The sequence below is a fragment of the Sphaeramia orbicularis genome, chromosome 5 (assembly GCF_902148855.1).
Source record: "Sphaeramia orbicularis chromosome 5, fSphaOr1.1, whole genome shotgun sequence".
Taxonomy (NCBI): Eukaryota; Metazoa; Chordata; class Actinopteri; order Kurtiformes; family Apogonidae; genus Sphaeramia; species Sphaeramia orbicularis.
Window position 1 is genome coordinate 23,201,516 of NC_043961.1, and position 21,510 is coordinate 23,223,025.

The 21,510-nt window shown below is 38.7% G+C and overlaps 1 protein-coding gene across 1 annotated transcript in view; it reads right to left on the reverse strand.

Annotated features, from left to right (window-relative positions):
• Positions 1-21,510, reverse strand: part of suclg2 (succinate-CoA ligase GDP-forming subunit beta) — a 147,912-nt gene that overhangs the window by 113,004 nt on the left and 13,398 nt on the right. Inside the window, exon 2 of the mRNA XM_030134834.1 lies at positions 11,980-12,121. Coding sequence (XP_029990694.1) covers positions 11,980-12,121 — 142 coding nt within the window. The remainder of the gene's footprint in view (positions 1-11,979; positions 12,122-21,510) is intronic.

Genomic DNA, 21,510 nt, shown 5'->3' on the forward strand with positions numbered 1-21,510 from the left:
ATGCTTCTCTGCACCCTACCAGCGAAGGCGGAACCGTTGATTTCACCAGCAAAAATGTGGACGCGCATTAATGTGTGAGCATGTGTGGAATGCTTCATCATCTGTGGTTTTCATTTTTTTTTATTTTTCACACTTAGTAATGGGCCAATATGATGGGATTCCAGCTCGGAAATGAAGCAAACACCCAGGAATGCACTTATGCTGCTTTCATTGTTTCAAACAGTGAATTGGAAACATTTCTCTACACAATCCTGCTAAATTTCCTTTTAATTCACTGCTATAATTTCTGTTCAGCAGCGCATAACCGTCGGTTTTAAAAATACTCCAAAATGCTTTGTTCATCCCAGCATTAAAACTAGAAAAAAATAGAACAATATATCTTCAGCCTTTGTTGTGTCAAACGATGCTAGATCCTGGCTTACAATGAGATCTGTCTCAATTTGTAGATCACGGGCCAGAGGCATAAAGGGGATCTGAGCTGCCACAGAAAGCAGACAGCTAAATGAACAGATTGAAAACAATCACTTTAAGACACACAGAACAGCAGTGTCCTTGGCCTTGAGCTACTTTGAGCTACTTTTATTTACACATCATCTGAGACACTGTGGGAGACTCACTGAATTGACTGTAAGGGCTCTTGAAGATTCTCGGGAACCCAAAGAAAAAAAACACTCTCCCATTCTTTCGAGGAAAATAAACTACATATAGAGTGGCTGATAAAACGTTTCATGTTTTCAACGTTTACCTTCAAGCGTGTTGGCTTAGGACAGCAGTGTGTGGTGGGCTGAGACTGATGGAGATGTGTTTGGCAGATGACTAGATACTTCATATGCGTTTCTTTCCCTGTAACCACACCTCCACAAAAATCTAAATATACAAACTGTGCACACACACACACACACACACACACAACTGCCTCATCAAAGAGCTGGCTAATGCCAAGGTAGCTAGATATTATTCAGTAAGCCGACGTATCAAGCTAAGTATCCTTCTAATAAGCACACATGAGATTTGACAGCCATGCATAAAACTGCTGTTTACACTGAATATTCATAGCAGAGTAAAATAAATTAAAATGATATTCTACCTCTGTTAATTGTCATTCCAGCGGGGAGTCTGTGCTAACACAATGATGTGGGGAAAGAAAAAAAAAAGAAAGCAGCGTATAGAGGGAGGTGAATGAGGACTGAGAGAAATTAAAGCGACTTCAGAACAGGGACAGAACAAAAGCAGAATGATACAGAATACAGAAAATGTGATCACAATGCAATTTGTCAAATGAAAGTCAAGAAGATGACAGAAGTAACAGGGACAACATATTCCTCGCTGATTCGATATGAGGTGAACATAAACAGGGGTATACGTGGCTCCCATTCATCACACAGGCTCAACATGTAGTGAAGATAAGAATCCAAACCAATGTTTTCTTCCATTGCTGCTTTGTCAATGAATGATTGCTGGGGGAGGCAGAAGGCATGGCAGACATGAAGGGGCTCTTGCAGCAAGGAAGGAGAGGGAAAATGTGGTTTTGATTTAGAATTCAGACTGAAAATCCATCAAGATTTGCTCAACAGATGCATCTGTCAAGCGGGTGGCGACACACAAAGTGGACTGCATAATCACATTCTCTTTGGCTGTTGCAAGGCACAGGTATGTGTACGCATATCTGTGTGTGTATGGCTGTACATGTCGGCTTGGGACGGCGAACACGAAATCTATATTCATTACTGGAGGCTCTGTGATATCTTAAAAAAATGCATGATAGCAACCACGCCTTTGCGAAAACAGTCATACATTCACATTTGGCTATAAATACATGAGCGTGTGCACGTTAAGGAAAAGCAGCTCAGTCTTGCAGTGAGTGATGCTGAATATTGTCAGGGATAACATACTTGGGCAATGCAGAGGAAGGCAAAACACACAAGCTGCTCAAAACCTGTTCACATATCCTACAAGTTTTAAAAATGGGCAAATTTCAAGCCAGGATACATTTACTAATGTTGAGAAATAAGTGGACAGAAGGTCTGACTCCATTCCTTTAACTAGTGTTATCCAGTTAAAAATGAGGTCCAAATTACAAGAAGTATAAGGCCTCTGACCATCAATTAAAACTTGGCTGTAAAGGATGTAAAAGTGCTATTAAAGCAGTAGTGTTAGCCATATCGAGGATCATTATTATTTCAGTGATAAATAATCCACTCTTAACAATATCAAAGATAAATCTATGATGTTTTCAAACGGCGAAAAACCCCACGAAGAGCGAGGATCTTCTTTTGAGCCATCACCACTAACAAGTTCATGTTCATCCCAGTGGTGCAGTGCACTAACTTACAGCATCGTAACTTCAACAACCTATATGTTTAAATAATATATGCCCTACTGCTTTGCACTTCTGGTTATATGCAATCTCATTCCCTTGTACTTGGACATGTGCATTGATAAAGTTGAATCAATCAATAATACATAACATGATAAAGTGTATGGTAAAGATGAGAAAACAGAAAACAGAATAATGAGTGTAACACTTGCACTGAACTATAACTTGTTGATGCATAAACTTCGACACACCACATGGTTGGACAGACACTCATAGGCGTTTGCACCTCAATGCAATCCGAATGTTTTAAAGCCAATATGACAACTTTAAAGCAGCAGCAAAAGACTTTACAGAAGTTAGCTAGTGCTGACAAATTGAAACAATTGGTGCCAGGCACAACAAACCCCACCCCTTGCGTGTATTTTGCCCATTGTAAGTAAATGGGAAGATTTTTTAAAAATCATAAAAAATTTGAACTTTGACCTACCTTTCCCAAAATGTAGTCACATCTGTTTTGGGTCACATAATCTATAAACTAGGGGTGTAACAGTGCGCTTGTTTGTATCAGATCATTTCAGTTCGGGGCCTTCATGGAGGTGTACCGAACGAATACACAAAGTCTATGTGAAGAACGCAAACACTGGGGAAGTAGGGTGTCCGCAAGCAGAACCATGTGCATGGTTTCTACTATATACATTCAGCAGCGGCACTGCTGCAAAATTAAAAAAAAAAAAAAAACACTTTATTCTGAGGCTGTGGTGAAGATAATGGGGGGAACCATGACAACGCACAGTATAACAGAGGCACAGAAGTCGGGTCGGATGTTTGAAGCGTGTTAAGTTTCACCTTCAGTTTTTCGTAGTGATGGAGCACCATGCCCCCCCCCCCCCCCCCCCCCCCCCCTTCACTGATCTCCTTCACTGTACCACAAACATATCGAAAATGTATCGAACCAAAGACCCCTGTACCAAAAACGCACTGAACCGAAATTTCTCTGTACCATTACACCCCTAGTATGAACCCAATTTGGTATGAATTGAACACAATAGTTGTGCTGCTAAAGTGTTAACAAACAAACCAAACCAAACCAAAAGCAACACCCCTTGCCTCCCCTTCGAGGGGGGGGGTAATAACTACCACTAGCCCAGCTACAGTACTGCAAACCACTCATGATGTAGAGTAGTGAAGCTTTGACAATATGACTGAAAGACGCAGCTGGGCTGATGAAGATGTCCATCTTAACAAAGATAAGAGGACTTCTGGTTTAACTTTAAAGCTAGTGTGAGATTATCTATTGGTGACTCTATATTTTTACTTTATTGCTCTATATTATATAATTAAACATGCAAATGCGCAAATATAAAAACTGAAAACCACGTTTCACCTGCTGAACAAGAATTCTAATGGTCTAACATTTGGGTCCAGCCCTTAAAACATTTAGATTTCCTATGTTGCGTACTACTACACTATGTTTCCTATATTCATGTACACTACATACAAAAAGTTAAGAATATTTCTTTTTTTTTTGTAATTTTTTGTCGTTTTTGCCATTTGTAAAAAAAAAACTGTCTGGTCATTAAAAAATTTGTTTCAATTCAATTCACACACAAAAAAGTAAAAAAAAAAAAAAGAAAAGCGCAGTGCAAGAATCCCAACTGAAAAAAATAGCCCAAAAATTAAAAATATCCTTAACTTTTTGCTTGTAGTGTAGTTTGTGATCTGTCAAGTCAGTAATGCTTTAGACAAATTCCCAAACAGAGCAGTGCAGTGCTGGCTGCTGTGAGAGATTTATTAATAAAATCAGTGACCAACACAGCTGCCATTATTGAACTATGGCCAGAACATCTGTCTGAAATTGACTGGGGATTATATTTTCAGATAAAAACTAAAATTCAATTGTTCCTTCACAAATAGACAGTGTGGAAATTGGAGGGTAACTACTTAAGTCAATAGGGTCTGCACCTTTTAATAGAGTTACTGGGTATGGGTACTGTAACAATCAAACTTTGTCTACTGTAACAATCAAACTTTGTCTACTGTTTTCTGGTCTTCGTAACAATCTAACAGGAAAAAAAAAAAAATATTGATATCTTACTGTATGACATTGGAATTGTACCATATGTCATTCTTTTAATTTATGAAAAAGATATTACCTTATACAAGCAAGAGGCTGTAACAATCATAAGACTCACCATATGTTCACTTAAACTTCCATGATTTGATGATGGCTGTCATTGTAATCACTTGATTTGTTGACCTTTCTTCTCACACCACAGCTGGTTCAAACATTTACATCAAAAATCTCAAGATGTATTAAAAGACAAGCAGACATGAATGATTTCCATAGAATATGCAAATGACTTTCATAATCCTATAGCTTCCCTCTGCCATGATATGGGTGATATTTATGCTTTAGAGTAAACTGTCATATTAACTAGTGAATGTATTTCCATAAAATAATCATATTCCCCTTAGGTTGATCTGAAATTACTTCTATAATCCCTTCACCTTTCATATAATGCCACCATAAAATTACATTCTTAATTTGTACAATTCTCTGGTTTATGACTGAATAAACTCACTTTGTTTTACTTAAATCTTCAACCAAAGACATTGTGCTTTTTTTCTTTTCATGCATGGATGCTATTATTAATAGGTGTGTGAAGTGGGGTGCTCTTTTTCTTGAGTACGTTCACACTCAAGTGTTTGTTAAATGACCCAGATGAATCACTGAGTTAAACCAAAACAGTTAAAAAAAAAAAAAAAAAAAAAAACAGTATAAAGACTTAGTACAACTAGCATTTGCATTTCAGCGTCTCATAGGTTTGGCAAGTACAGAAATCGACATCCTGCTGTCAAGTTTAGCAGCTCCTCAAATAGGTAGCACATTACAAACATCAATAATTGATTCTGCCAGACAGACATTTGCGAGTACGTTCCCCATTTACTGCTGAGTGGTATAACATTTTCACTTTCTTGGCAGCGCGGATGCGTTATGATCAGAGCAAATACCTGAATGTATTGAAAGTGGTGACAAACCAGAGACAAATGTCAGTACTTTGAAAGAAACAAGTGTGTTAAACTGTTTTCTGTTACACTTAAAGGGGTCATATTTTGCTAAACCCACTTTTATTAGTCTTTGGTAGATTAATTTGTGTATTTGGACCCTAATAGTTCAAAAAGTTTGAATTTAAACTCTCCAGGTACTGCAAAGCTATCTTTATATTCACTAGCGGCATTGTACATAAGGTGCCATTGTGTGTGAAAAGTGTCTATAAATTATTGTAAATGCAGCCTTCACATTGTAGCATCATCTGCTAGCAGTAGAAATTTCATGAACGGAAGCATTACCGCTTCCGAAAATGGCGGCAGGGATGAAGAATTCAAAGTAGACAGAGGCTAAAATCGCCCAGCATACCTGACAACATTTGAATATGGACACAAAATTGTGCCTAGTAGATAGTCAGGTAATATTTCTATTCATTTGGCGAGTTTGGCAGCGATCGGGTCTGTGAAGGCTGAGGAAAATCCGTACAAACGCCCTCCTGTGCTGCAACATCGATGGGACGCAGAATGTGTATTATATAGTAAGAATTCCGGCAAAAATCGAGTGGATTTCTACAACCCGTTTTAATTCCTGCTTAATTTATTACATCTATAACTAGTTACATCACAAAATTTGCACATATAAGGTCAAGACTTCTGACCAACATTTCTCCGAGTACGACATAATTGTTTGTCAGCAGCAGTGGTTGTGGTAAAAACTGAAAATATGTCCAAACTTTGAGTCGATTACCTAAAATGTTCAGTTGTTGGCTGTATTAGCGAATGCAAGTGGCTGAACGTGACAGAAAGCACGGTCAACAACCTGGAGGGGGTGGGGCTTGAAGTGGCTCATTTGCATTTAAAGGGCCAGCGCTCAAAACGACCTTTCTGGTGTCATTACTCAGAAATAGGGTTGAAGATGGACCTGTGGACTTGAATTAATGAAGAATTCAGACCCAAGCATAGCATTTACAGTTTATGTAGACCACAGGAAATGTTTTTAAATGCATAATTCCATTTCAAGAAGCAAAATATCACTCCTTTAATAACCTTAAAGTAATGACTTGCTAATCTCCTCTTGTTACTTGCTGCAAAGCTCTCTTTATATTCATTCCAGCAAAAAAATCGAGTGTATTTCTACAACCCGTTTTAATTCCTGCTTAATTTATTCGTATGTCATGACATTTACACATTTAAGGTCAAGACTTCTGACGAACATTTCTCAGAGTATGCCATAATTGTCTGTCAGCAGCAGCAATTGTAATCCATACTAAAAATATGTCCAAACTTTGAGTCGATTACCTAAAATATTCAGTTGTTGGTTGAAATCTTAAAACAGATTTTTTCAGACTTGTCTTTATGTGATGTTGTCCCTTCTTAATGTGGAATATTTAATTTGACCCCGTTTTGGTTATTCATTTATATTGTTATACAAGACGTTGTTTTATTTCACTCCTTCATTTTTACATTGATTTGACAGTGTCATGTTACATTATTTCTGCCCTCTCTACTTTGATTGACTCAAATTTTTTTTGGAGTGTCATGTTTTCATATTTGCTGTACATATCTCTTTTATTGTGTTGTTTTTTGTTTTAGTGTCTTTGCTTGCATCTTGTATTCTGCAGCAGAAGGGCACACTTCTGCTTTGTCTGTCAAAGCACTTAGCGCTATATAAAGTTATTATTCTTATTCTTATTCTTATTATTATTATTTACAGTTTACGTAGACCACAGGGAAATGTTTTAAAATGTATAGTTCCACTTTAAAAAAAGCAAAGTATCACTCTTTTAAGGGAGGCAGTTCTTAAATTTATGCACTTAGCGCTCTATAAATAAAGTTATTATTATTATTATTATTATTAACGGTTTACGTAGACCACAGGGAAATATTTTAAAATGCATAGTTCCACTTTAAAAAAAAGCAAAGTATCACTCTTTTAAGGAAGGCAGTTCTTAAATTTATGCAACTTCAAGGTGAAAAAGTTTGTTACAAAAAAATGTCACTCAGTATAAATGCCTTGAATAGTTGGGGAGACAAGTAGATTTGGGTCATTAGCTTCGGACAGACAGCAGAAGTTAGAGTGTCTTTCTCTCAATGTCCCAGTGGAGCAAACGTTTTAAAAACTTTGGACTTTCTGATAACTCCCCACGCTGTTCACCCAGTATGGGGCCGCAGAAATCAAACTCTGCTTTCCACAATCCATTAGCTGGTTATGAGTCACCCATCTGCCAGTGTAAACTCCCCCACCAAGAGTTGTCCTTAAAGTTACAGGGAATCAATGGTCTGTGTCGAACCATGATTATTTATTTATTTATTTCAGCGCACATTTCGATACCGAAGGAGGACGATTTTCAGCTATTTGTCCTCTGTGGTAATAGAACAAATCAATCTGTGTCCACTTTACCAGAGCTGAACCACTCGCCGGTACATGAGAGGAGGTTCGATATAGCATGGCTGCAATTGAACTGTCAGCTTAACCACTTCATGGTTAAGTGAGTGTAGCACAGAGGAGAATACTAGCTGATGTGCATGTGCCCAACGCATGTCACTCATCTGTGCCTGTAATTCCACGCTTGAGTGGTTCATTCTATTGTGTATGGAGGCAACTAAGGGCTCGCAGTAGGATATCAGCGCCACACAGAAATCCATTCGAGTCGCTCTTGGTCAGCTGAGATACCCCCAACCATCCGAATCCTCCACACGGAGCCATCCATACCTTGTGTCCTCAACTGCAGAGAGCCGTGAAACAGAGCTCGATCCAGCCTAGCGTCGCACAACCAGCGTCCCTCTCACAACCCCTGGGATTTAGAGCTTGGCAGCCTCAGTTTGAATTTCAGCCCGACAGATCATAGTTAAAGAAGTTACTGATCTCCCTCTTTCTCTGACGCTCTATCACATTCACGTGTGACCTAACATGGCCCAACAGTGAGCTGTGCCCACTCGTGTAGCAAAGTGTATATCTGAATAAATAGGGCGTTGGTGGATACTCACTAACTTGCTTTAATAAAGAGCCAACAACCATTTGTTCGCACACACGCAGAAGTATAGCTAACTGAAGCGTATTAGTTAAAAGAAGATGTGAAAGTAAAGTATCTCTGGCCATCTGAAAAAAGGGGTTAAATACCACGCTAATGCAAATTACTCTATCCAACGAAATTCGCATTGTTGTTGATTTTCAGTTTAGCTGAGTATTTATTAACACTCCTGCTGTTAACTGTCACAGTCACAGTTGAGTTCATCTGAGTGCACTGTTGCTAATTAAACCTGTTTCTTGTCTATATCTGAAAAACAACTGAGTGCAAAATAAACTCTGAATCCTCTCCTCACTGCTTCAAACATTCAACATAATAAAATATTTCACAACTACAGTTATTTAATTACCGCTACAGCAGTGGGCAATCTGACAAAGATCCAATGACAAATAACATCAAGGTCATGAATTGTATTGAATTCTCTTCTCCCCCTAATGTAACGTAAAGATGCAGTAAAAAATGAACAAGAAAAGCACTTCCTGTCTGATTTATTACCATGTTTAACAAGATATTCAAACCCAAAGTAAATAAAAACTGAGTCCAGCCTGGGATCCATACAGAGGCTCTATATTTCTGCCCCTACTGGTATAGCTACTGTCATGAAAAACAACATATATCATCTTCCTCCTTTCAGTTTATCCTTGTCTGCAGTGTAACCAGGGCCTCTGAAAGCTGAACCCCAGGCGCTGGAGCCCAGAGGCAGCAGTAAGAGTGGCACCTCACTGGCTGACAACCAACCTGGACACTCTATCAGAAAGCCACTGCTGCATCTGGAGAGGACAGTGAATAAAATAAAACAAGAGTTAAAGTTGGAAATATGCGGTGAGAGTGTGTGTGTCGGGCAGTTTGGTGCGTGAAAAGAAGACAGAGCAGGTGAGGTAAGGGAAAAGAAAGGCATGTGGGTGCATACAGATGTGCACTAAACTGTCTCTGTTCATGAAAGTACAATGCATTTGTGAATTTCCGTCACTTTATAAAAACACTAGAAAAAAAAACAAGGAAAAGTGAGCACACATGCAAACATCCAAAGTGTGAGAAAATGAAAATGAGACGCTGTGAAACAAATTATCTCGGCTGACTGCCATGATGAAAAACAGAGAAGGCAAGACCACAAAGCTCAGGAAACACAGGCTTTCACACATAAGCAAACAGCATAAAGATGCGATTAAACATGATAAAACTTCAGCCCTGATTAGCCACATCCATTTGCACATTCTGTAGCAGAGCCAAAGAGCCATGCAACACAAATAAGACTATTAAGGCCTCACAGTTTACAACAGTAAAATTACACAGTAATTACAACAAATTACTGTATACAGAATGCTACAACAACATAGCAAGCAATTTTCCATAGTATCGCAATGAAGAAATGATCAATATGTAAATCTCTACAATATACTCCATATATGAACTGGAGAGTAATGTGAAAAGAGAGAAAACAAGAGAGCCCCTTCAGCCATGACGTCATGTTTTGTGATCACCAGATCTAAAAATGTGGTCAAGGTCTGAATATGGTTCAGCTGTCAGCATGTCCATGTGTTGATTTAGTTCTACAAAAGAGAAATTCATGTTCTGTTCATACCAAGACAGCTTTACTTAACCTGAGTCAGAGGAGGCTTAATGGTATTAATACATGACAGCTACTGTAAGTAGGCTAAAGACAAAAATCTTTTAACCATATATGCAGTTCTCTCAAAATAACAGCGCAAACATGACCCGAAAGAAAATCTCAACTGTTAAAAGATAGAAAATACAAGATATAAGCCTAACACTTGCACATCAGATACTAGTTTTTCCATATCAGATACAGACAGGTGGAGTGAAGGCAAAATGGCACTGATTCTATAACTCTGAACTCTGTTTAAGGATGAACACCATTCCTGTAAAACACAGTCCCTCGTTTGGTGTTTTAATGATAGGGCTGAGACAGGTTGGCATAGTCTGACATGAGCTGGCAGTGAAGGACAAACAGTAACATAAGATTCACATCATATTTAAGATCATCAAACCACTCAATGAGTCCCGGTACCCTATGGTTAAGGGCACTGTCATCAATAAAGAGGCCACTCCCATCAGGTTTTTTCTTTAAACATGTCACCCATCTGTTTGTTACTTGGTCTGTGCACAAAGATTCTGTGATTCAGGACTTCTACATAAATTTCATTATAGATTTTGATACAGGGCAGCGAAAATTGCACCTTGAACCTTACTCTGATGGATACTGGCTCTTTGGTTTGACAAAATATACATCTTTTTCATTCAACATATAAACAGAAGGAAGGTATAGAGTCCATTTTTATTACGTCAAACCAGTGGTTCTCATTATAAATCACTCGAATTGGATTGAGGTCCGTGGGCGGGGGGGGGGGGGGGGGGGGGGTAGCAACATTGTTATTGCAAATTTAAGGGCCAGCAGACAGTCAATGATCAGGTGAGAGGATCTCACTTTCTCACAACTTTATTGTCACGACCTCCACGTACAGGTGTGTCACGTTACTTGTTGAATTATGTATTGAGGTCCGCATTGACGACGGATTGAGGTCCGTGAGTGGGGGGAGGGGTCCAGCACATAGCCGGTCACAAATTTATTTTCGGGGGGCAGCAGGTACTCAATGATAAGGTGAGGGCAGCTTTTTCTACAGAGCTATATAACCCACCACCACATCCTCAACATACAGGTACATCGCCTTACTTGTCCCACAAAATTTTTCAGGCTTAGGGGGGCGCCAGTAGGCTGATGATGCCGTTAGTGGGGCTTGGCTCAAAAAAGGCTGAGGAAACCCTACATTAAACAGTTCTCATATGAGTGTGAATGGTTGCTGGTCTATTCACGTCAGCCCTGAGATGAACTGGTGACACATCAAAGGCATACCCTGTCTTCACCCATAGGTAGCCGGGATAGGTTCCAGCACCCCCATGACCCTCCCAAGGAAGAAGTGGTGGATGGATGGATAGTTTTAAAAAATGATAACCTGACATACTGACGAACATACCGTACAGTTGTTTGCATACAGGGTGGGGAAGCAAAATTTACAATATTTTGAGGCAGGGATTGAAAGACAGTGTATGACCAATTAGTTTATTGAAAGTCATGAGAATTTATTTGCCACAAGAAATTGTACATAATAGAAAATGTTTTTATTCTATGTGTCCTCCTTCTTTCTCAATAACTGCCTTCACACGCTTCCTGAAACTTGTGCAAGTGTTCCTCAAATATTCGGGTGACAACTTCTCCCATTCTTCTTTAATAGTATCTTCCAGACTTTCTGGTAATAGTTTTGCTCAAAGTCATTCTCTTCTTTCCATTATAAACAGTCTTTATGGACACTCCAACTATTTTTGAAATCTCCTTTGGTGTGACGAGTGCATTCAGCAAATCACACACTCTTTGACGTTTGCTTTCCTGATTACTCATATGGGCAAAAGTTTCTGAAAAGGTATGGATAATAGTGTTAGGTATGATTATGACATCAATATATGTTTGGTTTCAAAACAACTGACGTAGTGCCTGCTGAGAAAAAACAACTAAATGTTCATTGTAAATTTTGCTTCCCCACCCTGTACATGTGTGTCTGTTCTACTCACTGAGCCTCTTTGCAGCTTCCAGGGCCTCAGAAGCTGTGTCGGCCACATAAAAGCGTTGGACGGCCACGCCACTCTCTTGCATCAGCTTCTTGCTCTGGTACTCTTGCAGATTCAGCCATCTCCTGGGACTCAACCAGGTGCACTAGTGGAGGGGAAGGGAAGGAGGAGGCAGAAAAAGTGTGACATAAACATGAGAGATGGTTAGCACAATAGGGCACCAATCTTCAGTGCGCAATCAGATTACAAAGATAAAGATAACAATTTTTCTGCTTGAGTTTAACATTTATCTAACCTAAGCTTGTGCATTATCTGCTGAGGTCATTTACATTAGACACTGACAAAACAAATCTAACATTCCAAATCTTCTTCCAATCTCTTTCTCTCCCTCCTTTCGCTGTAGTGAGGCACGCAGCCAGGTCTAAGCTGCAGGACAACTCCGGAGCCGTTTGCTCCATCAGCACACACAGGCCCTGTCAGCTCCAGCTGTTGTTGCTATTAAAAAGAAATTGGCTTTTTAATGTAACAGAGACACACCGGCTATGTTAGTGTAGCAATCCGATGTGCGTAGGTGTGTCTGAGTATATGAGCATGTGAGTGTGCATGCAAATGTTTTCACAGGAAAGATCTTCAGGGAGTCGTTAAGGAGAGAAAGGCCATTAAAGTAAAGGGAAAACAAGGACTGCAAGGTAAATTATGGTTCAGCATGTAAATGATGCTTCAGTGTGAATATTAAACTAACAGAATAATAACATCAGGGTTGCGCTGCATTATGGTGCTGACTAAGTTAACTTCGATAGACCTGATTCATCTGTTAGGGCTACAGCAGACTGAGTTATTCAAAGGCACTTGAACAAAGATCAGAGGCATATGGGAAAATTATAATGCTGAAGATGATAAACATGTGATGCGGCTGGAATATATTATGTAGCAAGTCTTTTGGTAATGGTCTAGCTTTTGAAACATTATAAGTTATACATTTTCAATAGTACTTCAATGCAGAAAAATCAAATGCTCCATGCCACCAACTGAGCCTTAGATGGCACAATCAATATTTTGCTCTTAACCACAACAAAAATTGTTTTTTTTCAAAGGAAATGGCTAACTACTGCAGCTTGGTTCTATGCTTAGCAGTGGGAAAAAATGCATTTATGGACAAAAGCACAAACTCACAAACTACAATGCAGTGAACAACATCTCAGCAGTGGATTGCACCTTCAAATAGAATCTGAATCCTAATAAACTGAGAAAAATACTGGCAGACACACAGAAAGACAGCCAGCCGAAACAACCACATCAAAGAATATAGTTCTGTGAAAACTGTTGTTTGAAACAATAATTTTAAGAAGAAGCAATGTTTTTGATGAGTCATATTCTGAAGACTTTTCAAACTGCAACAACAAATAGTCTATACAAACCAAGATGCTTTTTGTGCATAGATGCATCCACTGTATGTTTAACCCACATTTTGATTAAGAACGACACGGCAACTGTATTCCTTTTTATCTTCAACAAAAGGAATGGAAGGGGTTGACATGAGATGGGAGTCAGTGCACTGTCTTTCAGTCATAAAAAGTGGATGTAACCCTAACTACCCTTTAGTAGTTATCAGCAATTAAAAGCATATAAGCCTAAAATGGTCACTCCGATGGGTGAAAAGCAAATCTAAACCTTTTTTAATCTAAGCAGAGTCACCACTGGGCTTCAAATGAAAATACAACTGCTAACTATTAAACTTAATTCATGCCAAATAATGCTCCTTGTGCCACAGCATACTATATTCACATGGTTTTTCCATTAAACTTGTCAGGAGATTTCATTAGAGCCAAAATAGGTTGTTTTCTTGAAGAACAGCACATTTTGATCCATACTGGCCTCTTTTCTTGCATAACTGAATACTGTAATAAGGGGTATCTGTGGGTCATCTCAGCTCCAATACTATCCTATTCATATTGCTGTTTATTGCTGTTTGTATGAGTGCATAAGCACAATGCTTTTAAGTCTGTCCCCATAGCACTCTACAACAGCCAGTAGTGCTGAAGTGACTCTTACAGCATCTGGAGCAGTTCATAGGCAGGCCAGCAAAAAGACTCTATGTATGCATTAATATGTGCAACAACAATATAGATAAGGAAATAATAAAATCTGAAAAGCATGAAGGGAAAAAAAACTAAAATGAACATGGACAGACTGCATCTGTCTATACCCATTTGGTACTCAGTAAAACTTGGCAAAGGGTTTGTGTATATGTTTGGTTGTGTGACTGCAAGAATTCACTCTTTTTCCGCCTGCTGCTTATTCCTACATGTTCACTTTAGCAGAACATATCCCTCAGCCTTAACAAGGCAATAGTGCAGAATAACTTTTCTCTTTTTTGTGAACTCATTTGACTGCTGTCAGGTACCTGCAGGGCAGGGCTCTTCCTGCTCTCTTAAAACATCCACTTCCCTTGCCATTCAGACCGTTTGCCTTTGGGGGGGATCAGCTCTGCTGCCTGGGTGCATGTCTCCATCTGTCAGTCTATCTCTTGGTCTATATTTGACTAAAGTAAACGAGAGCCTGCCACAGGACCTGGTTACATGTCTATCTAACAGGAAGTATCATGTGATGAGACAGAGACACATTTACTGACAGATCCACTCAGATAAGATCTGAAGCCAAGACATATCTCAATGCAATCTGACTGGTACTTAGATCATGGGTTCCACCTTATCAAGGACACATTGGTTGTAACATTGTAACATTGGTGCTGCCGTACATTAGAGTCAATCTCAAATTCTCTTCCAAATGGACATATTTTACCAGTCCATCAGTGAGCATGCATTTTCACAACTACTTTGCGCTTGGACTGTTGTTTATGCAGCAGTTCATGCACCAGAACACAAACTTAAAAAGAAATTCTATTAAACATCACACAAGCATACAAAGTTGTAGACATTTTATGACATAATGATTTTCAGTTCAGTGACAAGATATTCGCCACACAGACATACACAACTGAAACAATTGATCGATGATATAATAATGACATGAAAGCTAGTTTTACAATGTGAAACAGAAAAGCCATATTCTCTCAATTCCTGCCAAACCTATCACATATCTCTGCAGCAAACATTAAACCTACTACTATTCTTTGCAAACCAGCCCCAGGAAAACTTATACATATAAATGTCAGACCTCAATTGAGATTGTTGTTCTGTCACCCAAAGAGATGGAAAGGAGATGGTGAAAAGAAGCTTCATAGACATCCCAAAAATAACAACTGCTGCTTACTGGAGAAGTCAAGTGGGGCTGGCGGTCTCCCTGCAGGCACTGACAGTTACCTTGGGCAAAACACCAGAGAATGGAAAGGAACCTCGAGCACTTTTTAGTACATATTGAGCCCAGAGATAATCTGAATCAAAGATGGGCTCTGGTTCAGCACTACAGTAATAATTGGACTTCATAAGTAGACATTAGCCTGCATAAAAAAGACCTTTCTCCATATTCTGTTAGCACTATGCTAGTACTGTACAGAGGGCTGGCACTCTCCAGTATTTTTCTCGAATGGGGGTAAAAGTTGTCTGGGTTGTTTGGCAGCTTCTTGGCCAGCACTAATCAAAGGATCTTGTGACAGTCCAGGAAAGTTGTTTTGGGGAGAATGTTTACGCATGAAGGAATGTTTTGTGGTGCTAAATGACGAAATCCCCACAAAAGGAAATGTCATATAAAAGATGCATTCTAGTCAAAACTTGCAATTTTCAGTGTGTAGTTGCTGTGCAGCTTGTTCTTCTTTCATGTAGCAGGGGAAAATATCAAAAAGCAAAAACACACACATAGCAAAAGGAAGGAACATTGCAATCCTGCCACTGCACAATGGAAATATTCACCCTTATTCCAGAGGACTAATTCCAGTAAGTCACACTAGCTATATACTGATATTGGTATTTGGTCCATAATGTTGGTCATCAGTCAAGATATAACAGAAAACGAAGCTAAAAAGCAATAACATACACAAATAATTGAGAAAATCTAAATGAAATGCATTGCATTATTGTATTAATTATGATGAATTGTTGATTGTTACTTAGTATTAATAAATGTTGATGTTTAATGTTGAATGATGACACTGTCGCTGATGGGTAACATTTTTTTTTCTTTTTTTTTTTATTCGCCATCTTATTTATTATGGGGCACTTATTCACAGTTTACTATTCTGCTCTTACTCTATGGACTCTTAAGTGCAAATATAATGTTATTAGTATATGTGATGTTTGTTCTTGCCCATACAGTCTGTACAAAGATTTTTGATAATTAAAAAAAAAATTTCTTTGTACACATAAACATTTTGTTTTTTTCTTCTGCTCAAAACAAATGAATGGAGTAAATGAATGGAATGAAATGGAATGGAATAATTTATTATACATATAGCCTTCAGCATCTATCTTTACACAATAATCCTCTAATTAAACGCTTCATAGGTTGAAAAAAAAAAAAAAAGAAATATCACGGCATTAGCAACAATCAGGTGATGTACGAGGTGACATCTCATGCATCGTGTGGTTGAAAGGTCTTGTTCATTTTCTGCAAAGACCACATTAACAACAAGAAACAGTAACAAATATGCGCTCATCCACAAAAAAGACAAGCAACTGTGAAAATAAATATCTGGCTCTTTCATAAAAAGTCATGATTCTACCCTATTGCACAGAAATCCAAAGGAAGAGGTCAATTTTTACTCCTACTGAGCATTACCACATCCTATCCTGTCAGCTGGCCTGCTTAAAATGATTTTTTTGTGAACTGCTAACAGCAAAGTGTTCAAAATCCCACTTTGTAGAAAGATGGTAATATATTCAGTAATTTAAATCAATGCTGCCTCAGATTTTGAGTCAACGTTAGATAAATTCATCAGTCTACTCCTCATTCCTGGGGCTCACAGGTACCACAATTTTCAGACATTTGGTTTATCAAAATGATGGAAGAACTGACTTCTTAAGAGAGTTGAATAAAATAAAAATGTATCAACACATTTATAATAATTTTAATTTATCTAATTTTTAGTGTTACAACTGTGATGGTCAACTAAGGGCTGCACAATATTGGAAAAAAACAGATGAATAGTGATGAATTCATGAATCTTCACTAGTGTATTAGAAAAACGACTGAATATATTTACATAAAAAGTCATCTTGGTTTAACTGTGTTTTGAGTATCTTGAGTACCAACCACTTTTTCCTTTAACGTCATTTTCAACGTACTAAACATGAGAGCTGACAAGTGCTGCGACTATTTGTCTGCAATTATTTTGGGAAAGGTCATTCTATATGCTTTCTGTGAAGGCACTGTGGACAAAATAACTAGCCTATTTTTGTCTGACACTATATATTAGCTAAAATTTCACTGTATTCTATTCCACACAATGCCAATATAGTTTCAATAGTCTATTACTTCATTTCTTTGGTTTTCTTGCCCCGCTCTCATTTTCTGGTTGTGCTAGATGACTAGCAATAGCATGAACAGTGATTAACAAACACCCATCCCGCACACACAGGCCATTAGCCCCATTTCCATCAACATGCCCAGAAATTGATTTAGCTTGGAATTCTTGGTAATCTGAGTAGTTTGTGTTTCTACCACATCACAAATATCCGGAAAATTTATTCAAACGTTGGGTCAATTCCAGTCTGGCTGAATTTCTTCCATGGCAAATACGCTCAACAGACCTTGGACAGAGCAATCCTCCTCTTGTGCTCCATTTTTCAAATGATCAAAACACAAATGAGGTGAAGCTTGTAGAAATGAAATAAACAAATTTGCAGCTACACACTGGTTTATTGTGGGTGAACATACGTGCGAAATGCTCCAAGTGTCTTCCACCAATCAGCATTCTTACATTCAACCCTGCCCAAGGGAAAGTTTAGGGGTGAAGGAAATTATTTTCCCCACGTAATTTCAATGTAGATGTGCCAGGGTTTTTCAAAATCCTGGGTAAATGATCAAAATTCCTGCTGTGGAAAAGGGGCTATTGATACATGAGGACTCTGTGGGAAACATTGCATAACATTTAGTTCAATGTTATTAAGTAAAGCATAAATCTCCTCATACCCCAAACCCGAATTATTAGACTCTTAAAAGAAAATCCCCTCAACTAATCGATTAATCATGTACATCCCTAACGTATTGCAAAGTACTGGCAATGAGGCTAATGTATCGTCCAGAACCAGTCCTAATCTTGTCTTTATCAAACCAAGATGTTTTTGTGCCTAATCTCAACTAAACCACAACTCTGCCACTGTCACAATCTAAGTAACAATTCTGTACATTTGAATGCAACTTGTAGCATTTCTTGTGCCACCCATCTCTAACCACTAATCAAACACCAAACACCACGAAGATTCATGTTGGAGGCTATGGACAAAATGACATACATGTTCACCCTGGTTGGAGAGCTTGTTATGTCAAGGTTTTGACAGGTGATGAATAAAATTGGGATACAGGTTTTCCTTGGAAGAGAGCAGTAAGTGGCGGATGGCAATATAGCAACATGGCAGGCATGCAAGCAGGCAGCTGGCCTACAGTCCCCAGAGACTCTCTCTCTACAGTAATTATCATCAGCAGCACTCAAGAGACAATGCTACCACTCCTTCTACCCAACTACTGCTCTACTTAAGCTTAATACACATACACAGAAAGAAGACAAGAATAGATCCACATGGGATATGCGCAGTGCACTGGTAAGGAGAGAGGCACAAACAAAGTTGTATGGCCCGACATGGGCCATAGATGGGGTAAAGTAGTGACTTTTACACACAAAAGCACTCAAGATCTTACTTATGAATGCATTCAAGTGACAAGAAGTGGGGCGCAGTGGTTAGACAGTGGAAGTGTTGACAATGATAAATACCAATATTCCTTATTAATACATGGAGAAGAAGGAAAAAAAAGAAGTTAGGAGGGCACGTTAGCAACAGATCTCATCAACCAACAGCCATACTCACAAAACGACTGGCTCACTATCGACACCTCAGTGTGAGAAACAAAAAAGGCCAAATAAGGTATGAACCTCATTTTACTGTTTTACTGTAGTCTAGAAAAACTACAATTATCAATGTGACACCACTCGAAAAGAAAAACATGTTATCACTTTATCTATTGTGTTTTCCAGTCTTGCAAAGGAACTCTCCTTTTGAAATCCTTAACAAGAAAATTCAAATGAGGCAGAGGAGAAAAGAGCTGAAGGCATTTTGAGGAAGCACTTATTCCGTGAAAGAATTTTGCTTTCAGCAGGCTTGTAGCAAGAGTCTTGACATTCAGCGAGTGATCACAAAATGTCATGGCAGTGCAATGTAGCAAAGGTGGATACTAACATTTTTTTTTATTTTTGTTCAAAGCACAGCTTGAAGGCAGATCATAATGGTGTTTCAAAGAGGATGGAAATTCATTATTAAACTATAGCACGCAAAATAAATTAATAAATAACTAAATAAGTAAGCAGCCCTTTCAGATGAGTCCTATTCCTGCACACTAGTAAGAGATGATACACCCAGGCCTTTTTACTATTGATTTAACACTATTCAGCTGGTTGACAACTGGTGGCGCTGATCCTCCAAGAAGTGCAATAACTCAAATTTCACAAATGGCTGCTGAAAAACATGTCATTTGTTTGGTGTATTTCGTGACACCACATATAAACATAACTCCAGTGGTTTGAATTGACCTGAAAATAGAAGTCACAGACCTTTTCCGAACATCAAATTATCTTTTTTCCCCAACAACCAAATGAATTAAATTCAAAGACACACATTCAGAGACAAAATAACAATATACATATCATTTGTACTGACTTCTTAAGTGCACAGTTTGAAAAATAAATCACTACAAACCTCTAAGTAAGTAAAGATTAAGAGAGGTGTGTTGGAAAGCTATTTTGCTCCAATGTGAAGAAGAAACTGCACTTTGTCTGTACAATGCTGCTATACATTAGTTGTCTTCACTGCCTTAATCTACATACAACCTACGTGATTTCGTCTCCTTTCTTTGTGCTAACTTCGACTGTTGTTTTGTTGATCGGTTAATTTAACATCTGGCCAAGGAACAGCAGTTAAAAGTTTGCTTTTTCACTAGCACCGGCACATTTACAGTACTGCTGATGGATGTGCACTGTCCCTGAATAAATAAACAAGTCAACGAATATCCACAAAGATAATGATCAATGACAAGTTGTTTCTTCATGCAAAATAGATTTGGTATTTAAAATTCAATTAAGCTGCTTTATTTTAGGGATTGAATGAAGGCAGGGCATCTACACCCTTAGGACAAGGAAGGATGCAGAATGTTAAATCTGGGCTTAAACTGCATTGCCTTTCATAAATAAAAAAAAACCCAAAACAATAAAACAAATGAACAGTAGCAACGTCAAAATGTGCTGAGTAAACAATGTGACCATACGGTGACTCTCTTCGCAGAGTGATTGTGCCCTCACACAAAGACACACAGAGGACAGACAGTGCTTCAGCAGCAGCTGCATCAGGTTGCCATGACCTCGTTGCAGTTGTACAGATGCAGGAGTGGCACTGAAGGACGAAATCTTGGTGAAGAGAATGCTGCTCCCAGAACACTTCTTCAACCAGCCCATATGGTATTCAGATCAGCATCATGCAACATCAGGACTTCTCATGGGAGGTACGAAATTTGTGCAGTCTCATGTTTGTGTGAGAACAGGATGCACAATGTCAAACCCCACTTGTTGTGAGAAGTGTCATCACTGAGGGAATGTCTGATCTTGGTACTTTGCAAAGTCATCTCAAGACGTGCCACTACTTTGTCATTTGCCCTTGTGTTCGACTTAAGGAGTCAATATCCTAAGGCTAATTTAAGGCAGTTGTCTCTATAACTATGAACGAGTGGAACAATGTCAAAAACTCGCCATGTGACAGAGTAGTTCTTGCTCCGTTGGAAATTTATTAGAGCTATAAGCCTTAATTTACAGGGGAAGGTTACAAAGCAGGCAATCACCTTTGATCAGGCCCATAAACAGCAGCCAGTCAATGCTGTGTTGCTCGTCAATCTGTCACTCAAAAATTCAAGGGGCTGACATCCCAGGTCAAAAGACACATTTGTTTCTTGAATAGAAGTGAAGCTAGACAGGATGCAGCCAAGAATGAGTGAAGTTGTGATTGTGCTGTGACAGTTGGCAACACTAAAAAGAACATTATCTTTGAACACAGCTATTTATCTAGCAAAGGACTTCATCAGCACTATAGTTTAACACTCCACCTTTCAGATAAGCCATGAAGTACATCTACATACTGGGACTGAGCAATAATTACATTACAAAGAAACAATACAATCAGCTAAATGTATTGATTACATTAATTACCCTGCATTCTGATATCACATACCTAGCCCTTGTGTATTCCTTGGGGTCAATTTGACCCCATTCCGCTGCCTTCGTCTATGGGATGTGGATGTGGAAGGCAGCGGAAGGGTATTAAAGAAGATAGCATACTGTACATGCTAGACATTAGGGGTGGGAGTCTTTTACTATGTCAT